General features: G+C 41.9%; 1 protein-coding gene across 2 annotated transcripts in view; it reads right to left on the bottom strand.

Moving 5' to 3' along the window:
* Window positions 1-6,352: 6,352 nt before the first annotated feature.
* Window positions 6,353-24,640, bottom strand: part of LONRF2 (LON peptidase N-terminal domain and ring finger 2) — a 32,894-nt gene continuing 14,606 nt past the window's right edge. The window contains exons 2-13 of one of the 2 annotated variants that reach the window (XM_040545220.1): window positions 23,798-23,916; window positions 20,237-20,359; window positions 19,343-19,504; window positions 18,642-18,867; window positions 16,521-16,617; window positions 16,047-16,161; window positions 15,245-15,366; window positions 14,260-14,418; window positions 11,214-11,376; window positions 9,090-9,239; window positions 8,529-8,732; window positions 6,353-8,498 (exon numbers count right to left, since the gene is read on the bottom strand). In XM_040545220.1, coding sequence (XP_040401154.1) covers window positions 8,574-8,732; window positions 9,090-9,239; window positions 11,214-11,376; window positions 14,260-14,418; window positions 15,245-15,366; window positions 16,047-16,161; window positions 16,521-16,617; window positions 18,642-18,867; window positions 19,343-19,504; window positions 20,237-20,359; window positions 23,798-23,916 — 1,595 coding nt within the window. In that variant the 3' untranslated portion in view covers window positions 6,353-8,498; window positions 8,529-8,573. Of the gene's footprint in view, window positions 8,733-9,089; window positions 9,240-11,213; window positions 11,377-14,259; window positions 14,419-15,244; window positions 15,367-16,046; window positions 16,162-16,520; window positions 16,618-18,641; window positions 18,868-19,342; window positions 19,505-20,236; window positions 20,360-23,797; window positions 23,917-24,640 lie in introns of both variants that reach the window. The other variant, XM_040545144.1, reaches the window with a different exon arrangement.

A 24,640-nucleotide genomic window follows, 5' to 3' on the forward strand; every position in this document is an offset into this window, starting at 1 on the left:
TCCCATCTAAAATGAATGGCTGCGAAACAACATGTCCTTAGCTAATCCTGCCTGAGTCCTTTGCGTCCCTTTCTCCTCTAGATATGTTTGCACGTGCAGGAACTGTCCCCTGGTCTTTGCCCGAGCGGGTGCATGTCAGACGTGAGCCGCGCGCTTGTGTTCCAGGACTGACTCCAATCCCATACGTGCTTGCAAGCAAACTGACTCCCGAAGCAGGGACAGATGACTCAAGTGCAAACTCAGAAATATTTAACTCCTCAGTGCCAGCGGATTTTTCAGCCCTAAGCACAGCAGTAACCGAGCACTGAGCTAAAGGCAAGCTGGAATCAGCAGCTGGGTCTCTAAAGGGGGGTGGATTTCTCTGCTAAAAAAAGAGGTACACCTAGGCTGTCTTGTAACTGGAAGAACACCAGCTCTTACCCATTATTTAGTACATATCCCTGAGAAAGAATTGCCTGTTATTACCCATAAAGATAAAATCAAGAAGCCTGTGCACTGCAGAATTAACGTGTAATGACAATATTTGAAAAGGTCTAGCCAAAGCTGACACTTACGCAGAGTCAATTGCTGCAAAGTAAACAGGAAAATTACTTGCCTGAAAGCACCATCTGGTAAGGAGGCACCTCTGAAAAACAAGGAGCCCAAAATTTAGGCACAAAGCTGCTGAATGCAGTCTTGCAACTACCTACACAGCAAACAAAACAGCCAAATGTGTGACGAGAGGGAGGTACAGGTTTTTTTACAATTTGTTTTAGGAAAGTGTGATCGATTTGGGCCTCTTTAGCAAGAGAAAACATACCAAAAATAATAGAAATGCTGAAACTGGACAAAAATAAAATGCAAAGAGAGAAAGAAGTAAAAAGACCTCCATGCACAATTAATTTGAGGAATTTGCTGATATGCTGTGGCACAGAGGTCACAATGTTGCAGGGTTGAAGAGAGAATGGACAGTTTTTATGAATGCCATGACTGTCCAGCATTACTTGTTAAAGATTAGAGCCTCCCTCAAATTCTATACACCAGGAAAAAGAAAAAGCTTTTTGGGACATATATAAGCCTCTAATTGAGGAACTGGGGAGAAATATCTTGCCAGATTCTTTTCATTTTTCCCATTCAAGCATTTCTTGTACTTTTCGAGCGTCTGGTACTAGTAAGCATTGAGAAAGGACATCTGAATATCATCCAGTTCTCATGGAAGATTTACAGAGTCTCAGCTCTGACGCTGGGACTGAATGTGCTTACTTCTGAGCCTCGTGGTTACACCTGGTGTGGGAGCAGAGCACAAAGAGAGCTGATCCATAACAACAGAGAGTAAAAGAGCATAAAAACTTACTCCATAGTAACTTAACTTCTTCCAGTGTGGACAAATGTTTCCACAATACAGTTAAGCTCTGGTGATGGCGCACCTTAAGCACCCCAGCCTGGATGCTTCAGTATCAGCCATTCCGCTGGAGTTGTTCTGGTCACACCACAAACACGGAGCTTGAGGTTAGGGTGCTCCCTGATGTGTTCTCCTGCCCTCCAGACACAGCAGAGACCAAAGAAACAAAAAACTGAGAGGAGAGGGGAGCAGTCTGGGATGAAAAGACTTGGCACACTTGCTCAGTGAATTCTGCCTTTGGGTAAATAACTTTGATTTTCTTTTAATCACTTTATTTGAATATCAGTCTCCACTGGCACACCTGAGCTGCAGAAACTAACTTCACTTTGGCAGCCTTGTTACCTGTTCTGTGTACCAAAGAACATCCCCACTGGTTTAACCAGCATTGCTACATGCTCCACGTGTTGGTGGAGGCTCAATCCCCATGCAGCCTCATGGCCTTCCCTAAGCACTGCAAAACATCCAGAGAGGGAATGGGGAAAACATACGGGTGCTGGCTAGGTGGCAACGTACGGCCTTGCCTCCTCCTGTCCACGGAGAATGATTTCAGATTAAAGAAATAAAGCTGGCAGGGAGCATTTAGACATTTTCTGACACCGTGACTACTTAGTCACAGCAAGTCCATCAGCTAGAAACTGTCTTTGGTTAGCCAAAGGCAGCCAGCCAACGCTGTGAGGTGCCTCACGCACCGGTATAAAACGTGAGGTATTTGCTCCAGAGCAGGGCAGAGCTCAGAGCCGGTTATCTTTCCTTTTACAGTGAAGGACACCAGATTACATATTTCTCTCTGCTTCTTCTTTAAAAATGTTTTTCTTTCTCTGTCAGATCTGCTGTGGCAGGTTATGAGGTGTCCTGCTGCCTGAACCTGCTCTCTGTTACAGAGTGCAGTTTGGACCAAAAGCCCAGCAACTGCTGAGCCAGCAAAACTTTCTGGGGTGCTTGGTTTATTTCTTACCTTTTACATCTTCTCTCTCTTGAAAAGAAAAAACAGAAAGGTAAGGAAGAACAAGGGCTAGTGACAAGCAGGGGATGGGAATCACAGAAAAAAGCATGACGGTCACGAGTGTTGGGTCTCCTACGTGCTCCGTGGGCTGAACTGAGGGTGAGAGGATTTCATGCACAGTTGATGTGAATGAGTTGCTGGGCTGAAGGGGCTGCGCAGAGTTGTCTCCCTTTGCTGCTACGATTAAGAAAAAAGTTATGCTCTTGGGCACTGGCAGTATGCCATCCTCGGGTCTGAATGGAAACCAGGAGTATAATTTGAAAAGAATTTTTGACATAATGCTTCCAGCATGCTGCCTGCCCCTTTTAATTGCCCTTATCTTGAACTATCCAGCCTCAGCTGAGACTATGGCATACTTTCCTGGGACTAACTGGTGACTGCAGTGACATGCCTACCCACAACTCTGCTGAGGATCTCTGCAGAGACAGGTCCGTGCTCAATACTAGAATGCCTTAGAGGAATTTGTTGGAAGGCTGCTTTACTGCGCCTGCACACTGGTAACTTCCTTCTGCTGGCTAATCATTAAAGGTGCAGGGCAGAAGTTTCAGCTCTGCCTCTGGAATATACTGGAGAGGGGAATGGGGACCAGAACCATTTCCTTGACTTAATCTCCAGTAAGTCTATGGCCCAGTAAGTCTTGTCTATGTATACTGGCCCAGCCCTCAGGAACAGCTTCTGGTCTAGCTTCTCTTCAAAATCCAGGTCCTTTCAGAAGCCAGGCTTCAACATGGATTTTGCCTCAAAAGAGAAGCAAATATGTATTAGAAGAACAGCTTAACCATCATTTAAAAAGGAGGACATTTCTTCTGTGGACACAATTTCCCAAACATAGCAGGTAAGGCCAAAGCCCACATATGGCAGAACAGAGCTACAGAAGCTGTCAGCAAGTGATACTCATCTCCATTTAGAAACAACAAATCCCTACCATGTAATGTAAATGTGATTAGAAACATGTCTGTCTTTCAGCTGTGTGTACTATACACATTCATGAAATGAACTCAGGAAAGTGCTGGCATGGATTCATGCGTTTATTTTTTTCTTCCCCCACAGACACAGGGCCTTAGATTTTTTTGGTCCAGATTACTCATTTTTATAATTCCATGGCTGAGTAGTAAACAGCTTCCAGCGAGTACTCAGCTTTCCAAATCTAAGTGCTGCTGGACAGAACCTAGTTATTTTGGGTTCCTGCTTTGATGAAGCAGAAAACAATGCAAACACGGTAACACACCACTTAGGTTTACATGCTCCAGGAATGGCATCACTCTAAGGCTCATGGAGATACTGTACCTACCTTTTTACATCGTCTAGCTAAGGATATGCAGAAGGAAATAAAAATCTTAGTAAGATTTACAATCTTTATGCAGTGATTGTACTTCCAGTGATCTCAAAGTTGAGGTTTGCAAGTATCTGGATAACAGAAGGGAAACTAGGTCAGTCATCTTTCCCCACATCCTTCCTTTGCCTTCCTCTGGTGACAAGAGGAATGCTGTTGCCTGGTTTATCAAATCAGCTCAAGCAGCATTTACATCTGTGCTCCAACACACACTTGCCACTTATTTAAAGTAAGTGTTCCAATGACTGACATTTGCTTGAACATCTAGTGCATACACGCACAAAGGCAGCATGAATAAGGCTGAAGTCAATCTGTGAAGAAAAAAAAACACTAATATCTACAAGTCAATTCAGATGGGTTTTGCTTGGCTAGCACCAAGAAGTTGGGACATGCTTTCCAGACACTTGCTTTGCTTTCTCACAACTGCACTCTGGTGCTGCTGCCCAAGGAGCCTAGCCCATGTGCCAGGGCCCTTCATTGGGTACAACCCAGCCGCACCTACTGACCTGCGGTGGAACCTCATCTAAACCTTGCAGCACCATAGAGCCCTTTTCTTTCACTGCATTTTGTCAGTACAGTGTTTTGAGTCCTTAATTATAACCGTATTTTTTAGCATTTATTCCATGGGACCAGACATGGTACATTTCATACAAATGTAGCGGGTGGCATCCCTGCCCATGGCAAGGGGGTTGAAACTAGATGATCTTTAAGGTCCTTTCCAACACAAGCCATTCTATGATCCTATGGTTCTATGATTTAGGGCTAAATACCCATTTCTTATCTGAGCAGCTACAAAACAAGAAGCCAGCCCTGTGACCTCTCCCCTTCTTTGTCACATCCCAGTGCTGCTGTGAAATGTTCGTCTCCTTTTCAGCAGCCACAGAGACTGGTGTCACTTTCCTCATCTCCACACCACATGCCTCCGGTCTTTCTTGCAGCTAGAAGCCAGAGGTGCTGGAGAGTCAGTGGCACATTATGAAAATGGAAAGCACTTCATATCCAGGTTGTGGCATCTCACATTTTTGCAACTGCATGAGATGAGACTTATAATACAAACTTTTACACGGGTAGCCACCCCTGCCAAGTTTCTCCCTTCAGAAACACAAAGTGATCAAGTTTTTCCATAAACTCACATGCTTATAAATTCAATCTGTTTTATTCCAAATATCACATAAATTAAATACATTTCCCATGAATATTGCAAATATACATGAAATGAACATTGCAATTTTTAAAAAAAGTTTTGGCTTTGCTTATGCAACAAGAAGTGCCAAATGTGGTTAGAACATGAACTTCTCCGGTATTTACTAGATACAAAAAGGTGCAGATTAATAATTTATATTTATACATATGTACACACTCCATTTCATAACTAGCTTTAAAACAGTAAAAAAAATGGTTTCAAGTTTATCTACATTAAACATACTCATTTAAATCTGGTCAGAAGCCCCAGATAAGAGTTGATACAATCATTTCACAACTGCAAAATTAAGGCGCTACCAAAATACCAGTTCCACTAGTGTAAAATGTAATCGGAATAGAGAGTGTACAGCTTTCTATTTATCAATTTAAAAGTGGACTGGAGAACAAGGAAAAAGGAGCAGTAAGAAACATGACAAGATCTACAGGTTAGAAGTACAAAGAGATCTCGATGACTATCAAATGAACATATTAAAATACAGTAGATAAAAGGCCTCAGTGGCAAACAATTAGTATGCTTCTGAAAGACAAAAAAAAGGTTAAAATATATATAATTTTGTAGCTTGAAGCTTTACAGGTGAACAACAGGTGTAGAGGTAGAGGGATTTTTTTTGTTGTTGGCCTCTTTATGATGTATAAAGAAGGGCCACATTCACCACAGTGAAAAGACTCATCATATACCCCAGCATCCTTGCTTGGACAGCAAGCAAGAAAAGTGTAATGAGCTAGAAAGGCAACAAATCCTGTCTATCTCTTCCAGGAGCTCAGCTCCATGCTTCCACATGTACCCTGGTGACAAGTTACACAAAAGCGTGGAACGGCCGTAACGCGGACACTTCCCCCTGCCAAGAGAGGAACGAGATAGCTAGCTGGTCCAGTGAGGTACTACTGGATGCTGTAGAGACTATATGGCAGAGATAATTTGGTAACAAAGAAATGGATACTCTCCCTTAGAAAGCGAGTACCACAGGGTAGTGGTGATTTTCTTGTTTTCTTAAAGCTTTGCTATTTGATCAGCATTCAATGTTTTGGAAGAAATGTCAGCTTTGGGCTGCTAATATGATTATTTGCATCCATACATAGACAATTCCAAAGTTGTATCAGTTATCCAAAACATCAGCCACTGACATACTCAAAAACTGCTTTAAACGTTGACTAAAAAAAATCCCTCTACAGTTCAGCTTTCTCATCGATATCTATCACTTCATTAATTATGCACGCCTTCATGAACACAGTAATGTCACTTTTCATGTAAAATGTCTTTACACATTACAGAACAGCAGTAAACAACCTCTTTTGTTCTGTGGGGTTTCCTCTCCGAAGTACCTCAACAGTAGGTATCTTGAAAAATCACTTTTGCAAAGAAGAATATTCACATTAGTTACTGAGGCAAAGCCAAGAAGACACTAACTAGCACCTTGATTTTTTTTTTTTCCTTAAACGCACTCCTAAAAGCAAAATTAAGCACATGTAAGATCAGGGACCAGCAATATACAAATACCATCAGTGTCCCTTGCAGCCAAACTATTAACACTCAAAACTAGGCCACACACATGAAGGAACGAGATGAGTGAATCTAGAAGAAATACACAGCATGGAAAGGGATGGGAAGAACAGGAAGTTGAACAGAAAGGATTGCAAGATCAGACAGTCCATCTTCTGGTCTGAGAATTAGTTTGTAAAACCACCCTTCGGTAGCTGAACTGACAGTGGGCTGAAGACCTACTGAATTCTGACATTTCCTCCCTCATGCATAGAGCAATTCTCTGAAAATTACTTTATATTTCAATGCTTTCTCTTCAGCATCTTCAAATCCTGGAGGAAATGCACTCAACTTGAATTTTAGTATTTTGGTGATGGTAGCAGAACTTGCAGAAGGCTACTGTAGAGGTTATTACATCATTGGTTGTAAGTTATGCACTTCACAATTCAGAGAATATACTTACAAATTATTTAAATAGAAAAGGCGTGTTCAAGGTAGAGGCAGTTACAGTACATTCAGGGTATGTTACAGAAACCATTTGTGGTAGCCACTTGCTGAAAGGAAAAAAACTCTGTATTTTTGTTTCCCAGACCACACAGGTTATAACTACAATACCCAAAGAGAACAGGTAATTACTTAATTACTGCAGTTGAATGCAGTCTTCTTCCAGAACTCATGTGCAAATTGAAAAAAAAAGTTTAAATACATCTTCATTGACAAATAAGGACAAAAGAACTAAAAAAGAAACCAGGCACTTTGACCATCTAGGTAAACAGCCATTTCATGTTACCAGACTTCTGCACATGAACAAGTTTTTAAATTGGTCTTGCTACGCTTGCAGCACATTGAGATTCAAGTCAACTTCTCTCCGGTTGGTAGTAACAATTCTACTTATAGGAAACTATGCCAATTGAATTGGTAACACTGTTAGTTATTTCATTGGCAATTGAGTGAACGTTGATCATTTGACTGACAAGCGATCAATTCCATAGCTATGAAAATTAAGATATTAACAAAACACTATATAAAAATCAAAAACACAAATGAATGTTAACACCTGACTTGAGCTTGCATTGAGACTTGCCTTTATAGTGTTCGGTTTGCACCTCCTTTCACGGTGTTATTGCGTACTGATTTCCATCACATACAGCAACTGGTACTAAACTACAATACTTTTGGTTTGAAACACGTTCAACAGAGATCATTCCAACGTAACATGAGGTTGGCATGACACCGCAGGCAAATGGGACATTGTGTTTTATCCTCGTCAGTCCCACTTGCAGAACACATTTGAAGAAAACTGCAGTCTGCCTTCCTAGTACTTGGAGTGAAATCATCATTTCACAGCAGCGTTCATCATACTTTAGGGAGCTGGTTTGATTTGAATTTAGTGATAAGACCAGCTAGGATTACTTTGATTTTTTTTTTTTCAAATAAACCAAAGTACACCTTTCCAGACATTTGTACATACTAAATCCACTACAACACATAAATCACAACACAAGGGATTACCTAAGGCTACTGAATAGTATACTTATTCAGTAGCTATTATTCGTTCAGATAAACATCCTCAGATGCCTTGACCACAAACGGCTTAGGTTTTTTTTCCTCACAGACTGCTATTTCCTGAAAAAGAGAGATGTGGGTGTACGACAGACTGCCTACCAGTTCACTAACAGAGCATACTGCTCGTTATAGTCCTCATGCATACTTCCACCGCGAAGCGCAGCTCCTCTTCTGTTCACTGCCTTCAGGAAAGTCTAGGAAACACCTCTTCAATCCACTGTCGAGCTTCCTTTTCCTACTAAGTGGAAATCCAAAGCACATGTAGGCCAATGGTGCTACTCTAGTACTTAACTCTCTTACAGGCTAGAAATATTAACTCTATCATAGTACTTTGAAGCAATTATCCACATCTATCATCTACGTTCTAACTGTAGCACAGCTTTGTAGAGGCTCAGATTTCACCAGGACAACAGGAGAGAGTGCAAGGTTTGGTGGATACCCAGAATAACAAACCGATGCAACTGATGGATGCTGGACACAGTCAGAAAGGGCTGTTCATTTTTGAAAGAATCTTTGAAAAACAAAAAACAACCCCTCCCCTTTTGTCCCCCCCCCAAACAACCTGTCATGAGATGCTTTCAGTGCTCACTCACAACTGAAGTCCATGTTATCTGGGTCTTTTGCGAGTCACAAATATCAATACGCGTCTGATGGCGATAAGACGATCTTTAAGGGAAGTCATAGCCAATATCGCCAGCTGAGCTCTGTTTTCTAGAGGCAACACTGCCAAGAGCCACCAGTACCAGGCAGGACCACTGGGGTTGCTCTGTAAAAGAACGGAAAGACATTCAATCATGTATTCACCAACACTGCCTGATGAAGGCCACCACCCTCCTTCCAACCTCTTATTTGTTCAGAAAGTCATCATAAACAAAAACCAGAAACTAAGCACTTAATTTCAGGTGCTCTCCTTGTCTATTTCCTCCTTTAAGGTTGATCTTTTTAAGATATCAACTTACATTGATATATGATAATTGTTTTTCATACTTAATGCTAAGAGAACAAAATTGGGTAAATAAGAAGAGTTTAGAACTTATGAAAATACAGCAAAAATCTGTCAGAAAATAGCTTGGTGTAAAAACTATATATATAGAATAAGAATGAATACGTAAGGATTTATTACCTGCGGCTCTGGTTCTTTTCCTGGCATGGACCCAAAATGATTGAGAATTTGCGCTTTCATATTGTCTTTAAGAGAAGTAAACCAGGCAACAGCTTGATCATAAACTGAATCATGAAGGCGGACAAGTTCTTCATATTCTGGTCCTTCAACCTTATTGTTAAGAGAAGGGAGATGGAACAAAACAGATTTGATACTACGGAGTTCATATGCTTTCCCAGAAGCAAGTGAAGCACAATAATGTAGTGACTACAGCAGTTCAAATGTCCTTATCTAAGCAAACTGTATTCAAACCTCGTATTTCTAACCTGTGATGGTGAAGTCTTTTTACCCTCCCCTACATGTTCTGAAATGAAATTTCTTGGAGAAGTTATTGCCTCATTAATAACGCTGCTAAACACTGGCACAACAGAACAATCTGCCCTCTAATCCTGGGTCATCATATTAATCATCTCAAACCCACAACCTCAAGTCCCTGTCACAAAAGGACAAAATGAACATCGTTACATTGTCTGGTAAAATGAAAGAATTTCTACTGCCAGCAAGCAAAAGGACAGGGATTCTACAGCATTTAGAAATCTGCAATGCTTTCTAGAAGTGTTAAGGTCATTGTAGAACAGCTAAGGAGAAGGTGGAGGAGGGCAGATGTGAGCAGGCAGGAAGCAGGGAAAGCAGATGATTTCCCAGTACAGGAATGGCCATAAAAAAAAAAGACCCTTGTTGAGGCAAAGAGTGCTTTAGTTGTATAGGTCTGACTATAAGCCATTAGGTAAAAAGAAAAAAAAAAGCATAAGCAAAAAAACAACACTGCCTTTTTTTTTTTTCTTTTAGATCTGTAATCACTAATGGTGTGATTCATCTATGCTACTCAGACACATCTGAGCTAGCTGCTGTGGATGCCCTTCTCAGGCAAGGAGAAACAGTTCTAGAGGGCAATTAAGCTAATCTTAAGGTAGGTATCTACAACAGAGCAAATAAATAGGCAGCTTTGGACTGAGACTTCTCACCAAATGTAACAGGAACACAGGGTGCTGAACTCAGACATCAGCCTCTCAAGTGAGACAAGGTAAATCTCACTAATTATAAAGAGGTGGGTCTCTGGCACCATCTACAAAACAATGCCTTTACACCTATGTTCCACCACCCTTCTCTGGGGATTTATACACAGCAGAGCCATCGATGTGAACAAACTACATGCTTTGAACTTTTGTGGGGGGAGGCACCTCCATGATCTGCCTCTCCTGCCCTGGCAAACAACTGCAGCATCCTGTACAAGCTGGAAGAGCCCTACCAGGATTTTACAGATCTGCACTTCAACTACGAAAGCGTGCTGAAGAGCTTCATAGCTCTTCCAGACCAGAATTGATTTCATCAGTAGGCACAAGATCACTACTAAACTCAACGTTAAGAGATATCAAGGTTTTACAGATGTGCTCTGAAGATGATCCAGGAAGCCATAATTAAGCAAGGCCAAAAATTCATACTTTGGCCAACACCCATCACAAGCACCTCACTTGATAGAGGTGTCGTAAGAGGACTTGTTTTTAAAAACTACTCCCCTCCCTGCAATTCTCTGCTCTCAGCCAGCTTTGACGGATGCTTGTACAGGCACAGTAACCGTATGTCACTAAGATCTCATTTTAAGAGCTGTCTCCCACACTTGGCTTGAGGAGGTATTCTGCAAACCAGAGCTGGGAAGTCACAGAAAGTCTGCCAAAGCTAGAAACAGATATCCCATGTTCAGTGGAAGAAGAGAATAGCCAATTCTCTACTAACAGAGGCATGTGTTCTTAGAAGGGTGACGAGCCCCTATCAATTTTAAAACACGACTCTGATGTCACCTACACGTCATGACAGATCTCAACACCTGGGTATCAGAAGCTACTCAGAGATTCACGAAGGCAATGCAACACTTCAAGCAGAGATAATTATAAGGACAGAAAGGAAGAAAGGGAAGTGTGTAAGAGACAAGCTAAGTTTGTTCCATGGTTGTCAAAATAGAGCTGCAGTATTTATAATGGTATTTGTTTTAAAATAATGCACAGCTAACTTGAAATGCAACAAGAAAAGGCTATTTAAGTGAATCCAGCAATACATGGGTATGAATAACTTTGCACCATAGATCACCTTTTTATCTTCAAGATATTCGATGTTTGCTGTGTTATATCCATCTCGCTGGCCATGGCTTAAGACCCTAAAACGACGGACACCAACTGTATCAACAACTGAGCGCCCATCAGGAAAAAACTTTACGTCCCTGATCTCTAATATACAGCCATGATCTGCAAATCTGAAATGACAGAAGGGCATAAAAGTGGAAGTCATCAACAAGCGTTTATACACATCAGGACAAATACTGGGCCTAATTCACCACTTTTTATTTGAAAGAGGTCCTTGCCTAGGTGACAATACATTTCTGCTTATGCACATAAGCCACACAACCCCCACCCTTTCTGCCTTCCCTCAGAGGTCCGGGGCAGCAGCAGCACCTTCAGAGCCTAAGCATTTGGGGGAGGTAGAGATGGGACAGGAAAACTAAACGAAGCATGTTTCATGCTGTGAGTTGCCAGCTGCTAGTGGCAAATTTACCTGCTTTGCGAAGAAAACGAGATGGGTAAAGATACCATAAGGAAGTCAAGAAACTGAGAAACAAACGCAGGGCTGGGAGGGCAATCCCCCTACTCTGAGGTGTAAGCAGAGGATTACAGGCTTTAGAAGGAAAAGGTTTCTACATAGCAAGACTCTTCTTGCACTTGTATCCTTTAAGTTAACAAAAAAAACCCACCCTCTTTACAAAAGCACAATTCTATCTGTTAGATTTAGTCAGCACAGATTTTAATTGCATCCTCAAAAATTTGTTGCACGATTCTTTCACTTAAAGTATCGGTCTTTCCTATTCTGTGCCCGTGCTTTAGTTAGTTCAATAAAGAAGCTGATCACACAGCAATTCTTCACCGTGATAGCTGATCTGCCAACATTTGCAGCCTCGTACCTCAGCTTACGGCTAACCAGGAGAACACACTGTATCTAGCCTGATCTCAAGATAACAAATCCCTAGGGGGTCCAATAAATGTTTCATCAGGGAAATGCTTGTTATACCAGGGCTTGGCCATTTGTGACACTGGAGTAATGAAGAAAAGCGACGCTGCTGAGAAAGGACTCCTGCTTCTACTCCACTAGAATTCATGGTTTGGGGAGGAAAAAAGCTGACTGCTGTGAACAACCCTTCTCTCCTGGCCACTGCACTATGCAAACAAGAGTACAGCTGCACACCACTAAGCCCTGTGTGCTTGACCGCTGAGATAACAAGAAGTGAATTTATTACAGCAAAATCAGCCTGAGAACTATTTAAACAGCTACATAATTTTTTTTTGTAATTAAGGATTTTAATCTCATTCATATCGAGTTTAAAAATTCATCTGGAAGTGATTAATTTTTCTTTTTGTCATTCTTTGAGAAGTTACTTTTGGATGGAAAGTGACTTTTATCAAAGAGAGACAATAAAGCACCTGCAGATGGATATAAAATGCACTAGCATATAAAAACAATTCTTCTCTCAGTTCTAATTTAAAATGGACAAAAAACAATAGAGGAAGGTAATGAACTGAACATGCCCTGTCACCCTGTCTTTCAAGGGAGGCATGAATCTCAGCCTTCCATACCCATGTCTTAGCAGATGAGGCAAAACAAGTTTCTCTACTTTTTTTATTCCCATCTGATTTCGCAATTTTGAATAAACAAAATAATTTCTTTACTTGTGTAAGAAGCTACAACAGCCTGCCAGGTGACTACAAATGAAGGCTTCCTGTGCTTCAGTGTTTTTGATTTAACTGGAAGTTACCATGCTTAATATGTTTAATTATTCCAATAGCTCAAAACAGACAGGGTATACTAACCATATCCAACCATATGGTTGCCTTTTAAAATACCTTTTGTGGCACTACCGAATAAATACGTTTGCATGTTTTTAGGATTGTAATGCCTTGGCCCTCTGTATTAGACCTGACTCCAAGTAAAATCTGACATCACTGATGTTGCAAGGTCATTTTTTTCCTCGCAAGTATTTGCTTCCAGAAGATTGATAACAGGCCTGGGAGGGACCACGGCATGTCAGCTGTTGTAGGAACCTGAACTCCACTGTGAGTGCACCATCGAGAATGCGCTGAACGGCATGAAGCACAGCCAGAGCCAGCTGAAAGCTGAAGCATCTCCTGTGTTCTTACTGCCACCTTCATGCTCTGATCCAGGAGGAAAAAAAAAGATAATAAAAGCCAACCAACTGGAAAGGCTGCCAAACCTGGATATGACTGCCCTTACCTCTGCTCCTGCCTCCGTCAACTACTAAAATGCTGCTCCTGAGGACACAATGTGTTCTTAAGGCTTCCCACATTCGCAATTCTGCATTACTCTCCTGAAGTCAACAACTACCCATCATAGCTTGTAAGACAGATCTCTCTTAAGACCACTTCTTTTTTTCTGAGAGTAGCAGCTTATCCTCTTACCCCCCCAAACCTACTAACTATAAAGGGCTTAAAAACTGACGGCTTTCATCTAGACTTTTATCTAATGATCAGTATTTAGCCTGTACATAAGGAGCTGGAAACATACCAGTATCAGAATTCCCAAAAAAGACTTAAAGGTAGGATCATATAGAAAGACAACGTAACCCACTCACTGCAGTTTAGACATTGCAACACAGCAGTAAAGACAAACATCGAAACGCAATGTTCAGCAGCAAAAAAGGCTTCTCAGCCAAGGGTATACTTTGTCTCATTCAAATGATTCTGCCTATGCAAGAAAGCTGTGCAAGGCTTGGATTTGTTTGTTGTTTGTTTTTAACTGAGCAGACAGAGGAGCAACCTCATCCAGACTCAGCTTCCACTAGAACAGACAGGCTAGAAAGCTTTCTAAACCCATACACAATTCAGTGCTATTTTTGGAGCCCATAGTAGCAGGATGAGTCGTATTCTTGCTATCCATGCAACAGGGGAGCAATAAAAATTACATTTTTGTGTCCAAAAGAATGGTTGATATGCTAAGCTAAAAAGCCACCAATGTCTGTATTGGTTCGTACAGAACTGGAAGGAACTACAGGGAGACAAGTATACTGTGCTGCAGTACCCCATCAGCGTCACAACACTGCAACAAAGGACATTCTAGCTCATCTCCTTACCCTTTCAATTCGTCAGCTAAGCACATGCCAAACTGTTTGGTACCAGTCTCCATGCATCTTCTTATCATTAGGCGATAACGAGGCTCAAAGACATGAAGCGGGCAAGGGATGGTAGGGAAAGCCATGGTGCATACGAAGATGGGAACATCTTTATTCAAACTGTAAGATAATTGTTTTAAAAAGTTCAATTTTCTCCTGGGCACTGCTATATACAGCATAAAGCCTTAATACAACACTGGTTCCGGTGGTTTCCTTAGACTCATTCTCTGAAAATGCATATCTGGTTGTGGCTTGTCATGTTCACAAGACAAACTTTCTGTTGATGTATTAAGGAAACAATCCATCTAGTCTACTTTTATAGAGGAGAAGTCAGGAAATAATAGCCTGTTTCCCCAGACGTGCACATATAGATGCATTAGTTCAAATACACATTTAAAGATTTTTGGCCATGTCTGTGTACAGTAATATAGTATCTAAAAACTAATCACATTCAAAGCAAGGTGCTGAAGAATTCCAAAGCTCGGTAAAGCCCTTTAAGTTTGAAGGCCGCTAATCCCCATATTATTTTTTTAAGGTTTAATTGCATGTTTTGTTTTTCTTTTTAGTTGAGTTGTAGGATAAGACACTGCACACCACTGACATCGCAATGAATCTTTGAACTTCTCCTGACTTGAAGCATAACACATTTATAATTAGGCTTCTACTGCCAGCCAAGCCCCATTATAACTTGCAAAGCTGATATTATAATGATTCAGAGAAATAAAGCAATTATCTTTATTTTAAGAATAACATTGTGCCTCTCTACCATACAAGCTTATTGTTTCTGTTTATCTGTAACAACCATGTCAAAAATATGAAATGTGGCAGGTTCACTTTTACAAATTCATTAATTTTGTGCACTATAATAAGCAAACAAAGTTTCTTCAGCAGTTTAGACAGAAATACATTTTTATAAACAGCTACCAGCAGTAAAAAGAGAGCCTACTTTGATAATTCCTTCATTTCTTCCTCATAAACTTTCTTCCTTTCAGATAATTCCTCTGGCAAGTAACGGACTATCAGTTCTTCTGTAAGGACGGTCTTTTTGTAAGTTCTGCTCGCCAGAAACTGTAAAAAAAAGTCAACTCTTAAGTCTGATAACGAGAAGTCAGGTAACATCTCTTCCACCCAACTCACCCCTAAGGGGAAACAGCACATTAGCTCTTGATTGTACTGGCTACTCCACATATCCAGCTGGATAAAAGCATAAAAGCTTTTGGGCATCAAAACTTCCCCTTTTGGGTACGTTGCTCACTCTAACACCCATTAATTTTACCCCCGTGCCCTTCTTTTGGCAGAATTTGTACCACTACCAAGAGAAGGCAGTTCTTCCTTGCTTCTGCAGAAGACGCATATATTCGTTTTACCCACAGCTACCAGGTTACTGCTACTCAAGACACTACGAGACACGTCTACTGGAGCACAAGTTTTGACCAAGGAGCGTTCAACTGTTAGCAGAGATACAGACTGGGGAGGTGGTAGGAACAAGGCTACAGCTGGGAGTCCTCAGGCACCAGACTGACACGATGCAGGGTGTCTGTTCCCTTAAGCACCAGCAAATCCCACTTTTTTTCCGCCAACGGGAACAACGAAATATATTCTGGAGCAAATGAGGTCCGTGCACAGCTTGATGCTGTGGGTACTACTACACTCTTCTGTAAGTAGAGCACAGAAAACCCCCACATACATACTTTCTGAAGAACATGGTATTGTACTTTCTTCGTTAAGTGGGGCAAGGACATACTTACTTCTGACAGCTTTTCTTTGCAGAGTGGGCAATGTGGATTATGGTCAAGGCAACGCTCAAGGCATTTGAGGCAAAAGGTGTGTCCACAGGGAGTGGTAACAGGTTCATAGAACAACCTGCACACGAAAACATGGAACAAAAAAACTAAGCTGCCAACATAAACAATAGAGATTCCGAAACTGTGGAAACGAGTGACTAGACCTCGCCATCTCATCCTTTCCTGCTTTTGTATAAATCATAGGTAACATTTTTATCCAGTGACATAAAAAGGGTTTTCATTTTTAGAAGCGGTAAACAAAGTTGGTGCCTAATGAAGATTGCGTCTGTAAAGACTCATCAGATGCAAGTTTAAGGAAAAAGGAATGAAGCAATGATTTAGGTATTCTTTGGCTGGTTTCCCTTCTGACACTATGAAAACATTTTTCAGAAGCTAGAAAGACTTTCATATCTTAATCACAGGTCAGCATAGCCGTACCTCATGCAGAGGGAACACTCGAAGTCTGACGCGTCAACAAGAGTTGTTGGTATCTCGCTTGAAGCGATGACCGTGTTTTCCGGTAAAACCTCTGCATCTAGAAGTTAAGATGATAATTACAGCGAATATTTCAGTATTACTGCAATTTCAAATGCTAAGTTGTTTTTCCATAAACTAATTTATCTCTTTATTTGAAACAAAGCTTCCAAAAAGAAAACATTTTCCATTTAGGTTTTAGACTTTCTGGCAGGAAATTTTTTGGAGAGCAGAGGATGATGTCCGTGGCCAGAGAAAGCATTTTAGAGTTGAATACCCATGATTTGCTTCTCCAAAAATGGTTGTTTTTTCGAAGTCTAGTTTTTAAAATATTCTGCTATTGCTTTCCCACCACCACCACTCCCACATCAGCCTGGCCAGATGTTTTTAAGCATGTTAAGTCCAGAATTTAATTTGTTTACACACTTAAACTATTTCATCAGTGTTTATTATAGATGTCTCAGCAGGGGTAATTTTTCTTACCAGTATAAAAAGGCTTACACTCTTCTGGACTACCCTGCTGTGGAAATCCCACATTTCAGACAGCTTCAAGTTTAAGGACTACTGGAGTTACCTGAGCTAATGCAGCACTGGCAGATAGAGAGAAAACACTTCAAGAAAAAGGATGGGCAGAATTTCACGTGAAGGTGGTGTGTATCACTGTAGCTAACATAGCTGAAGTACACAGGCCTCAAACTCCACAGCAGTATTTAAGCTCAAGAGGTATCAGCTTAGGCTTCGGTTTCTGGTGACATTAATACAAGCAGATTCTGCCACTTCTTTTAGAATCTGCATCTTTGTTGCTCAGCAAGAGTTGCAACAGATCCGCGAATACCACCTCCATGTCCTTTTTATTAACCAAACTCTTGACTGTGGAAAAAAAATGCTCAGCTTTTTATGTTAAGTTAAAACACTGGGATGTTTTGTTAAAGGATAACTTATGCTCAGTATCTGGTTTATCTCGAGCACAGACAGGACAGGGGAGAGGGCACTAGTGTGGCCTACAAAGGAAGACAGCGTTATCTTTAACCTACATCTTCCACGTTAGCCTTTGGTAACAGCAAGAACCTGTGTCACTCTGCAAATAGTAGCACAGCATCAAGATCTAGCACAGACCAGAAATTAATGGCCATGGGTAAAATGCGATCTCTGGCCTTTGCTATGAAGATAGAGGAGTGTCAGGTTTCACAATCTATTTACTGAGTCTGCAGTTCACAGAAAAGTACAGTATTTTTCCCTTCACAACACCACGATCAGAAACTGGCCATAAACTGGTAATTTGCAGAGGTGGAAGGCAAACAGCAGCACTTGAAGACTTGTGATATTTCAAGGCAGATTGGTCAAAGAGGTACTTTTTTTTTTTTATTTCTTTTAGGGGAAAAAATGCACACTAATACGGTGGAATTTTGAAAGCCCCTTTAAACCAATTATTTCACTGCTCAGTGCAATATATTTCCTTCAGCATTTTTTTCCCAGAGTACTAAAAACACTTCAGAGGTCTTTGTTGGAAGCCTGAGAAGCATACCAACTGTAAGCACAGCTATCAAGTGACAGAAAACTGGGTGGGCTTCTTATCCTTCAAAGGGCTTCTTTGTTTGCTCAGAAAATTTCATGTAAAGTTGCATGTGACTCTTTCTGATGCCAATTAAAGATTAATTTCTAGGCTTACTGTATCTTTCCTGCCTATAGAAAGGCAATGAAATGCACCTATACCTCTGAGACCTAGAAAACTGAAACGCTGCCAGCAATACAAAGACTAAACTGTTAGTGGATTACATGTTAGAAATGCCCTTTTTGAGAAAGAAAAATGCATTGTTCACTGAATGAATTGAAACTGCTCTGGAATAATGTAAACAGCATTTGAACTTCAGTGCCTTTAACATCTTAAATTCTACATGTTCTAAAAAGACAGGAATGGCTGAGTAACGTTGTTAGAGCAGAAAGGGACATACTAGAAAAAAAAGTATTATTCCAATCCATAAAGGAAATGTTTCATTTACACCTAAAAAAAGGAGAGGAAAAAACAGTTTATCGTTTTTAAGCATACGCAAAAAAAAAAAAACCTTTCTAAGCCACAGCACAAACCTTTTTTAGGGATCTTATTGGGGACATCCAAGCTTTGTAAATCCCTCATATCACTGGACAGCTTTCTTTTCAAGCCAGCCCCAGGTAAACTGGAGAGAATAGCTCCCAAAGACTTCTTCTTGTCTTCAAAATAGCGATCCAGTACATGATGAGCAACGGGAGAATCAGTGCTTCTAAATACATCAGATTCTTGGGACGGGTTTTTTGTTAACCTGAACACAGTATCCTAAAAAAGAATTAAGAACAGTTATATACAGCATGAGACATGCTTAGTTTTATGATTGAGTTACATGCATCAGTAAGAGATTAATGTCACTATACTGAGCTTAGAAAGGGACAAAGGTCTGTATCAAACAAGGCCACTCTCAAGTTGCATTAAATGAGGACACTTCTCTATGGTTCCCATCTCTACAAACTGTGTTCCTATCATATTAAAATCCCAAGTGCATAAAGGACATAGAGGGAGAAAAAATAGAATTGATTTTCACAGGAAGGCATCACATTATTTTCTGAAGGAAGTGTTGCATTCTCTTATTTTTCTGAGGAACTATGTCCCAACAAGAGGTACAACAGTAGCCAAAGAGAACAGGCTTACCATGAAACAAGTGCCTACACGAGTGCCAACAACGACAACGTCACACAGACCAGACAGGTCCTTATGTTACTTTTGGTATTTATAGGTTGAATACTTTTTACTTTACCTTTGAGGACCCAGCAATAGAGCTATCTTCAGCAGCTGACTGTGTGTTTATGCTATTCAAAAATGCAGGTTTCAATCTCGTATGGGATGTTCGACTAGAGAAAGGTGCTGTTAGACTATCATGCACATTTTCAAAGGCTGGGAAAAACATCTCACACATTATCTAGTCAATTAGAGAGAAGAAGAGAAGAACAATAAAAATAATTAATTTCTGTTGTGCAAAAACAGATAAACATGCTCTGGAGCTCCCGAATGTCAAGAGGCTTGTAACAAGTGGGAGATCCTGCATTCCCTGATGGCCACAGGAAACTCGTGCGTCAGTCCCCACCACAACCATAGACGTATTCCAAGGTCCTCTTCTCTCCAGGAACTCCATGTCCACCTCCCTCCCTGAAGGTCTCTGCTCCCCATGAGCAACCAGGGTGGCAGCCTGTTGTGCCCTGCCCTGCTGCTGACGCTATGTAGAGCCCGGTCCACCTCTCACTAGTCCCCACCAACCACCTTGCTGAATCCCCATTTCTTTTTTTTTGAAAAAGCTGCCTGTATGAACTGTAACAGAGAATCTGACTAGGGTCGATTAGCAGTGTCCCCTTTAGAGGGGGTTATATGAACTCCTACAGGGACCATAAATATTTTATTTTTTTTTCCACCAGGACAGGAGCTGCCCTTTCCCACATGAAGAGGTTTTCCGATGGGCGCTAAAATTAGGAGCTTTGAGCCTACAAAATTCCAGTGTGCTCAAATCCTGCTGACATACTGCAAGCATCATCTATAAAGAAGAGTGGCCCAACCTACAGATTTGCAACAGAATCCACAAATACACCATCCTTGTGATGTAGGCACCTCCACAGAGCAGTGTGATAGCCAAGAAGCAGCCAGTAAGCACATTTGATACCTTTTGGGCTTCTTTCTTCATTGAGCTCCATTCAGGATTTAAGGCAACGCAATAGAGAAATTCCTTCAGTGCTTCCTCAGTCCTTTCCAATCCAGAAAGAGCTTTTGCTTTCACATAATGACCCTGTTCACACAAAGAAAACATACAAATCCAGAGATCATTTCCAAGGTGGCAGCAAGACACCAACACACAAACTTGGCCATTCACTCCATTCTGACGGTGAAGAACAAGATGCTATTTTGATACCAATCTCTTCAATCTGTGTGACCGAAGGAAAGCCATTCTCTTGTGCTGAACGACGTGTCACCAGGAACCCACTGCTGCGTCACCCCCAGGCAAAGACACCACTCCTTTCCTCAGCAGAGGACCTGATGCAGTTTGAGGAGCCGTGTCTGTCTCCCCAGGGACTGAGACTAGTACATATCCTACAGGGCTCCCAAACTGTGGAGAAGGGTTTCCACACACCAGGGCACTCCGAACAGTAATGAAGCTACATGAGAAAAGCAGTGGCATGGTGCAGGCTTGGCAATGGCACTGGACAGAGCAAAACGATTTCAGGTGTAGGACACTCACTTCTTGCTGGGTGTCTTGCCAGGGGAAAAAGAATTGTTCTGTTTTATTTGGGTGGAAAACACCAAAATATTATGAATTTTGGGCAATTTGCCAGCACTTAACCTGAAACCTTTTAGTCCGTCCTACCTGTTCAAGCCGTAGAGTGACACACTTGTGGCCAAGAGGTATGATAGTCAGCCTGGGGACAAGTCCTACTTTGCTTGTTACTGGCGAGAGAGCAATGCCTCACTTCTGAATTTCCCTGTCGATATCAATTTGCAGTTCAAATCTGACTTATGGAAATTATTTCCTTAAAGACAGAGAGAAACTAAACGTGTATGTAAACATTTGTCTCTTGCTTCCTAGACAGAAGCATGTTCTGCAAACTCCAGTCCACCTCTGATTTACACAATTATCTTTAGGCTGGTGTATCTCTTGGACTGGTCAGATAAGCAGATGTATTTTTCTGTTTTTCACACTAACGCCAAAAGATCTGGTATCACATAATCTTCCCCAGCAGGTACACTTCCCTCACCCTTTCAGTACAGCCCTTCAAGCTGAGACCCCTTACAGTCTTTACCTTTCCAGTGTCAGGAAGATAAGAACGAAGCTTGTAGTAAAAGAAAGTAGCAGGCACTCTGTAGGACAGGCTAATTACCATACGTCATTTGGTGAACTGAACAAGCAGTCTCAGTATGCAGCAACCTCTCCAGACGAGGACTGAGTTTCCCAAAACACAGTAAAGCAGCAGCCTATTTATTCCAGCAACCAGAAAACACATTTCCCAATAGGAGGCTGGGTCAAAGGAGCACTTGGAGCCTGACCTGATTCCCAAGAAATGCCCTTTGGCTTCTGGAGACTGGGATACAGTCAGCATGCTGGAGGCATGATCTGCAGATCTGCATTTTTTTCTGAACATGGTAAGAGAGGTACTGCAGAGGCCTGACCTCAATCTTTTTATTTTGAGACTTGCACAGCCTCTGTAAGACCTTTCTAAGGAGCTCCTAACAATCCCAACAGTGCAGACAAGTTTACTCAACTGCCCTGGAGAGGCTACAAGGCTGTTTGGTGTCTTCCTTTGGAGCTGCAAGAACAATTTCCTTGTCCACGCTGCAAAGTGAGGGCTAATCTGGGCTGTCTGTGGAAGAAATATCTCGAGATCCAACACCTGAAATTACACTGAGGAACAACAGACCTCTGCACTTACGAGACTACCACTGCCACCTTTCCTCTCTTATTTTCACATTGTCATGGGAAGCACCAGATTTGTAGGGTAAGATCTTGCCAGGACCTCAAGCTGCCTCAGGAAGGGCATTTGTTTCTATCTCCCACTTGCAAAGCACAACTGGAAACTTCTCCCTCAGAGAGTCCAAGGACGTGGCTTTCACAGCAACTGAAAAGAAACTAACTGGTCTATTGCTCTACTTACTACAATGGACCCAAGAGCTTCAGGAACTCAGTGAGCCATTAAATTTGAGTTAGCAATAAGCCAAAAGGTTCTGGTGGTGAATGCTCACCTCCCAGGAGCTGCTCTCAGAATGGTTTTTGTTTTATTGTGAATTTTTATTTATTTATTTTTGCTACAAACACATTTGAGCTAATTTCTGCTGCTGGATGGATGAAAAGTCACAGGATACAAAACAAAGCAGAATTCCTTGAGAATGTTAATTCTCAATCACCAAAGCTTCTGTGGAAACTCTGACACATGCATACGCAGGCAAAATGTATCTGTGATACTGCTGGTATGCCATGATGACAAGTTTCATTTTTGATTAGCATTCTTCAGAGATGCGATTAACGAAATCTTTATCCGCCTACGACTGACACACATCAAATTTCCATGGATTCAAGGCAAACAGACAAGACTCCTCAAGAAAACATTTGAATGTGCTTAATTCATCCATCTCCCTCTGCACAGAAACTCAATCAGCACTGCCCGAGATGGGATTCCTGACTTGACGACAAGTGATCCGAGACAGAATGTCAAATTTTAAAGAGCAAAATTGGAGGTGGGGGGAAGATTATGATCTGCCTTCAAATAGAAAATGTTTTAACGGGTGACAAAACAGATATCCTTGGAAGACAAGTATCTAATTTGTCAGAAGCTAGATGCTTCACATAGCACCTCTCAGCTCACCCCATATCCCATACAGCTTGCACAGAGCTAGCTGCAGCCCCTCTGCTGAGGCTGGCCGCCAAGAGGTTCATGCAATACCTTCTCAGTCTTTCTAAGGCCAAGGAGAAACCAAGGCCCACCTCGAATCCTCCCCCAACTCCCCATGCCACACTCCCTCCAAGCCCAGGGGCTTTACCTGGTCAAACCTCTGCTGCAGTTCTGTTAGCAATGGGTGAGGGACTGGAGATGTAAGCCTAGGTGGGGCGAGCTGTTGGACACTCAGCCTACCCTCAGGCGACAGGCGGTAACTGCAGGCACCACATGCCTCTCCATTCCTCCCGTAACACCGCTTCTGACACTTGCTTCATGCTGTCTGCAACCAGTGCTCCTTGTCGCACCTCATTCAGTATGAAAAAAGCCTCCCACCCTACTAAGGTTCACTATGACATGAAGGTAGGAATCAGATGTATGAATGCTTAGTCCTGAAGGAAAAAAAGACAAGGAATTCCTGAAATAGGGTCTGGGATACTCCTCAGAAAAACGCGGTGGCCAGGAGGTTTGCAAAGCCCAGGGCACGCCATCCTGAAGGGAACAGGGATCCCCTGCCACTGGTGACTTGTGAACCTGATTCTGCTGCCAAGCCACAGCACAAGCTCGAACAGATCAATGAGCACCAGTACAGACAAATTCATGTCACTGGCTGCCTATCACAGAAACCCCACGCTAAGGACCTTCCACAGACTTGTCCTGTGAAGGACTTGGCTTTCAGTACATTTCCAGCCCTGACAACGCCACAATGCTCCTCCAGCAGTGACCTCACTGGTGCCATCCCCACCACAAAGAGAAGCCTTGAGAACAAGCATCTTGTTCTTTGCAGCATGCAAGCGCCGTACCGCAGGCCAGTGGGGCTTGTTTCGGCAGAGGACGTCCGCGTCATGGAGAGCTTGCTGGTAGTTTTTCATTGACGTACAGAGTTCTGCTCGCTGTGCTATTAGTGAACACTTGCAAGGAGCTGCAAGACAAAAAAAAGGTTACAAGAAGGTTAAAAGGAATGCTAGCATGTGTTAAATGCAGTAACCTAATAAGCACAACCACACAATCATTTATACTCCCCTGTAATGAATGGAAAAAAGGTAATTCCTTCTTTCCTTCCTAAAATATATTCCTCTCAGCTTGGAGCAACCTCTGCATTTTATCTAGCAGGACAGATTTCATATTCACATATAGGATGTCACCTGCTCTTTCCCTCACCTTGCTTACATGACATTTAAGCAAGGGGAAAAAAAAAGTTATGAAGTTTTTCCTCCCTCCAGTGTGGTTTTGGTTGAAAGCAAAAAACTATGTGCAGAAATCACTGAGGCAGAACTTTATCTACAACACATCCCAGAAGCCATTCATTAAAATAAAATGAATGCAGTCGACAAATTTCATATGCTTGCCACCAGTTCACCTTGCCATCCTTACAGCAGGCAAACCTCTCGGTGATCAGACATTCATGAACTGTTTTCAGCTTGCATGGATTAGAAACGTCTCAAGTCCTTTCCTATGATTCCTATAACACATTTTAAGATGGAAATCTAGTTCCAGCATAAAGTTTCAGAGAAGCACAGAGAAACTGAGGCTGATCCACATTCAGCTTGTCCACCAGCCCTCCCCTCCAGCACATTAACCTCCTTCCTGCCCCCAATTTAGCGACATGCAAACATGCAGACAGCGCGCTCTGCCCGCTCATCAAG

This window comes from Cygnus olor, chromosome 1, assembly GCF_009769625.2.
Source record: "Cygnus olor isolate bCygOlo1 chromosome 1, bCygOlo1.pri.v2, whole genome shotgun sequence".
Lineage (NCBI taxonomy): Eukaryota > Metazoa > Chordata > Aves > Anseriformes > Anatidae > Cygnus > Cygnus olor.